General features: G+C 32.2%; 2 protein-coding genes across 2 annotated transcripts in view; one reads left to right on the top strand and one right to left on the bottom strand.

Annotated features, from left to right (window-relative positions):
• The window catches only part of LOC137626941 (neuroligin-4, X-linked-like), a 348,832-nt gene that overhangs the window by 191,704 nt on the left and 152,128 nt on the right, over positions 1–5,000 (bottom strand).
• The window catches only part of LOC137626515 (fatty acyl-CoA hydrolase precursor, medium chain-like), a 24,659-nt gene that overhangs the window by 9,526 nt on the left and 10,133 nt on the right, over positions 1–5,000 (top strand). The window contains 2 exon segments of the mRNA XM_068357559.1: positions 1,845–1,991; positions 3,960–4,157. Coding sequence (XP_068213660.1) covers positions 1,845–1,991; positions 3,960–4,157 — 345 coding nt within the window.

Here is a 5,000-nt window from a genome sequence, read left to right as displayed (position 1 = left end):
GGATAAGAATGGGATGGAAAGGTTTTGTTAAAAGAAAATCATACTATGAAAAGTAAAATACCACTTTCTCTAGAGAGAAAAGTATTTAATCAGATGGTCATACATGTATTAACTTATGCAAAATAAATTGGAGACTTATTAAAGCCTTTGAGCATGAGCTAATTACAACTCAAAGCGCTACGAAAAGAAATTATTGGAATAACACTAAGAGATGGAAGAAGAGTAACATGGATGCGAGAGCAAACTAAAGTAGAGAATATTCTAACAACATGCAAGAAAAGAAATGGAATGGGCAGGACATATAATGAGAATGACATATAATAGATGGACTTTAGGAATAACAGAATGGGTCCTTTAAGATTGCAAGAAAAGCAATGGAGGGAAGAGAAGACGATAGAATAACAACCTAAGCAAAATTGCAGGTATATACTAGCATAGAAAGACAATGAACAGACTGGAATGGGAGGATATGCATAGAAAGACAGATATTTATTGTGAATAAAACTACCTCTACTCTACGCTTCTCTCTCTCTCTCTCTCTCTCTCTCTCCTCTCCTCTCCTCTCTCTCTCTCTCTCTCTGTCGAGAACGTTCCATGAGGAGCCTCGCTTTATGCAACATTAAAATCCTTTTTTTCTTGTTTGATTAAAGTTAAAATGTTTAGCTGCAGGAATCGACTTCCTTTTCCTTCGCATGCTTAAGACTGTTCCCTCAAATGAATATGTTACTGACTATCTTTAATTTTCTCTATTCTATTTATGTAACCTCAGTATATAAAAGAACGTATTTCATTAATAATACATAACATATTATATATCTCTTTTAAACAAACATCCATAGAGTATAATGACTATTTTACGATATGCAGTTTTTGAATGACCGACAAATATCAAAGCTTTTCCTAGAAACAACAGACTTAACAATTACTATATTGAACTTTCATCTGAGATGGCTTAAAACGAGAGAGAGAGAGAGAGAGAGAGAGAGAGAGAGAGAGAGAGAGAGAGAGAGAGATAAAAGGATACTCAAATAATGTGTCATGCAGAATGAAAGCACTATGAAACTAGCCTAAGAAGGGACCAGTCTTCAAAAATTGACTTGGTTCGAAAAACACATGATAACGTAGTGAAAATTTTATTTAAGTAATTCAAATTTCAATTACATAAAAACGTTTATTAGGAATAATACTTTCTTCTATTTACTAAAATTACTAGAATATCATGGAAAATATTAGGGAGAATCGGTAACTATATAAAAAAAAATTCCAAATCCAATTTCAATTTATATAAAAAAGACACCTTTTTTTTCTTTTTGTCCTTCTCATTCGTATCACACAAATTAATCCTTTTCATAATAAGAAGTAAACTTTTAGTTTTCAGCTTTTTATACCAAAACTGGTTATATGGAGTTTATATGAGGCATTGAGAAAAAGAAATATTAATTAGAATTTCTTTTCCCGGCAATGACTCATTTCAAAATATTCCTGGAATTAATTTCAGTGACATTTTGATGAGTTTCATTCGGCCGTGATTATCAGACATGAGGGTTAGAAATGCTTAGGCTAGGAATTCACAATATATATATATATATATATATATATATAAATATATATATATATATATATATATATATATATATGAGTGTGTGTGTGTGAGTGTGTATGTATAGCTTGGTTCAGTACTAGCTTATATCTATATCTCTAAATATATGATGATAACATGACCCCACTCCCAACTATTTACAGACACAGCCTGTTAAAATCATTTTTATATCAGTGTGTATCCCTAGAACCACATTTGCTAGATCCGAGTACCACTCCTAGCTATCCTGCTTGCCTCCTTGCAGATGCAGCTCTGATGGCCTACCTAGTGGTCGTCTTCCTCCACGGAGAGTCGTTTGAGTGGGGATCTTCAAGTCTCCACGACGGATCAGTTCTGGCAGCTCTGGGCAAGGTCATTGTGATCACTCTCAACTATTGTCTCGGCATTCTGGGTAAGGGAAGTTCCTCTATAGTCTTTCTAAGTAAGGTTGTATATTCTTTGTAAGTGAGATTGCATATTCTTGGTAAGCAAGTTTGTATATTCTTATTAAGTGAGGTTCTTTATTCTTTCTAAGTAAGGATGAATATTCTTAGTAAGAAGGTTTTATATTTTTAGTAAGTAAAGTTTGTGACTTGTTAGGTAATGTTGTTGTAATTGTTGGTAGGTAAGGTTGTATATTCTTGGCAAGTAAGGTACATGGATATTCTTGATAATTTAAGTTATATATTCTTAGTAAGTAATGTTATTGTATATTCTTTGGTAAGTAATGATATATAATTAACCCTTTTTTAGGAAATATAAAATTATTTCCACTGAAAACCTATTATTCAAAAACTTCTCCTCTGAGAAAATGATATTTCAATCCCATACATCTTGCATATATTCATAAATTTAAAAAATAATTCTTCTTTTACGATATTACTGTATTAGACAAAATTGAATATCATATATATTATATGGAGCAATAATCCTTGATTATGAAATATTTTTACAAAGATAAATGTTCTACATATGATAGACAAAAAAAAAAGAAAAAAAAAGAGAATCCTTTTAATCCTGTCGACTCTAAAGGAATCCGTGGCAGCAAGATGAACAAGACTGGAATATGGTAAAGTCCCCTTTGATAAACTTCTTGTTTCCTGGAAAGAGAGACACAGGCAGCGATTCAACCATTGGAAAACACACAGGAATTCATTCATTCTCGGAACATTTACAAAAGGCAGATGAAGACGAAAAAAACTTTCAAGACCAAAGGGATGTTTTTGTCTATTGCTTTCGAGACAATAAAGTTGTTTCTTTTATTGCTCCAAGGCTGCAAATAGATGCTGCAGTTCAGAATTTTTTTCTTAAAATGGAGATTGAAGTTATAGCAAGTTACCAGAAATTGTCATATTACTTTCATATCGATATGTATGAACATGAAAATATACATTATTTTTTTTTTACCTGTTGAATGGTATATCACTTAGCTTGAGGTTGTTATACTAAAGGGTTGTTCCTGGTCCTCCATCAAATACCACCAACTAGCAGCTGTTATTAGGAATATAATTAAAAGGTTTGTAACATTAATAGCCAAAGAAACAAGATATCACACACAGACACATACAGTATATATATATATATATATATATATATAGCCATAAATTACAACTCCTCTCCCCTATGGAATAATTCAGTCTCGGAACCTTTACAAAAGGCAGAAGAAAAATAAATAAAAAATGCTTTGAAGACCAAAGGAATGGTTTTTGTATTTTGCTTTCATAACACAAAAGTTTTTTTTTTCCTTTTTTTATGCAAAGCTGCCAATAGATGCTGCAGTTCAGAATTTTTTCTTAAAATGGAGATTAAAGTTTTAACATATTACCAGAAATTGACATGTCACCTTTATGTTGAAATATACGAAGGTGAAAATACACATATTTTGAGGTTGTTAGGCTAAAATGTCGTTCCTGGTCTTCCATCAAATATAATTGCTAGATTTGTAACACTATGTATGAATTTATAAGCCATTAAAATATACTTACCCTAATGTCTGAATTTTTTTCTGCCTCGGATCAGACACCCAAGGGGGAATCCATACAAAGATAATAGCTTCTGGTTGTGCTTGAGAATCGAAAATAGGCTCAAGAAACTGAGGATCTATTGACCTAGCAGCACCTCTTGGGTAAATTACTAAGTCGATGAAACTTCAGTTTTTTAGGCTGGGTTCAATTCCCCGGCTGATCAAAGGCTATTATCTTAAAGCTGATTCCTCCTTGGGTCTCTGATCCCGTAGTAAAGAGAATCCAGATATAATGTGGAGTATAATATACGGCTTATATGAATATGAATATGAAAAACTTGTCTATATGTGGAAAATTATAATATACATATACGTACATACATCAATATCTGAACTTTTCAACTTAATCTACCCAAGGGTTTTACAACGCGAACACTGACCCAGTGGGTCACCCAACCGTAGCTAACTACGGTCTGATGGACCAGCTGGCTGCCTTGCACTGGGTTCAAGAAAACATCGTCCGCTTCTGGGGTGACCCAGGTCAGGTCACGGTCATGGGTCACGGCACTGGAGCCGCCTGCCTCAACTACCTTCTCATATCGCCCGCTGCTACAGGTCAGTCAGTAAGTAAACCTTGTTCTCAGTGACAAAGGGATATTTCAAAGATATTAAGATACTCTTTAGGTGATGTTACATGTGGTTGGAGGAATGACGTGATGTTAATGGACTTTTTTGTGATATTTCTAATGGATGCATTTGATATCATGATTACTTTTAATGTTGATAGTATTGCTGCTGCAGTTGCTGTAATCTAGCATTTTAATATTGCTAGCACTGCAACTACTACTACTACTACTACTACTACTACTACTACTACTACTACTACTACTAATAATAATAATAATAATAATAATAATAATAATAATAAGCTGAAAAGTTTTACTATTGTAATTATTATTATCATTTAATAATAATAATAATAATAATAATAATAATAATAAAAATATTATTATTATTATTTTTATTATTATTATAATTATTATTATCATCATCATTTCTATTATTATTATTATCAGTAGTAGTAGTAGTAGTAGTAGTAGTAGTAGTAGTAGTAGTAGTAGTAGTAGTAGTAATAGTATTGTAATTATTATTATCACTTAACGCAGCATCTTCACTCTTAAAAAAGATAATCAGATCAAACAAAATCCTTCATCTATTCCAAAAATGTAAATTCCTGAAAGGAAACGTATTTCAAAATCCCATAATGGAAACGAGAGTTAAATAATGCAAATAATAGAATGACTATATCGAGGAGCATCTTAAGTTTCTTCAAGGGACTTCCTCATTGGATTTCAACTCTCATTTCTGGTTATGGTTTTGGAGTTGTGAACTTTTAAGGAAAATTGCATGTTTTGGAATAATGTTTCTGTTTAATTCAGTTTATGGATATTTTTATTT

The sequence above is a fragment of the Palaemon carinicauda genome, chromosome 34 (assembly GCF_036898095.1).
Source record: "Palaemon carinicauda isolate YSFRI2023 chromosome 34, ASM3689809v2, whole genome shotgun sequence".
Classification (NCBI taxonomy): domain Eukaryota; kingdom Metazoa; phylum Arthropoda; class Malacostraca; order Decapoda; family Palaemonidae; genus Palaemon; species Palaemon carinicauda.
The sequence above is the reverse complement of the archived record's forward strand: the minus strand, read 5'-3'. Positions and strand labels throughout refer to the sequence as shown.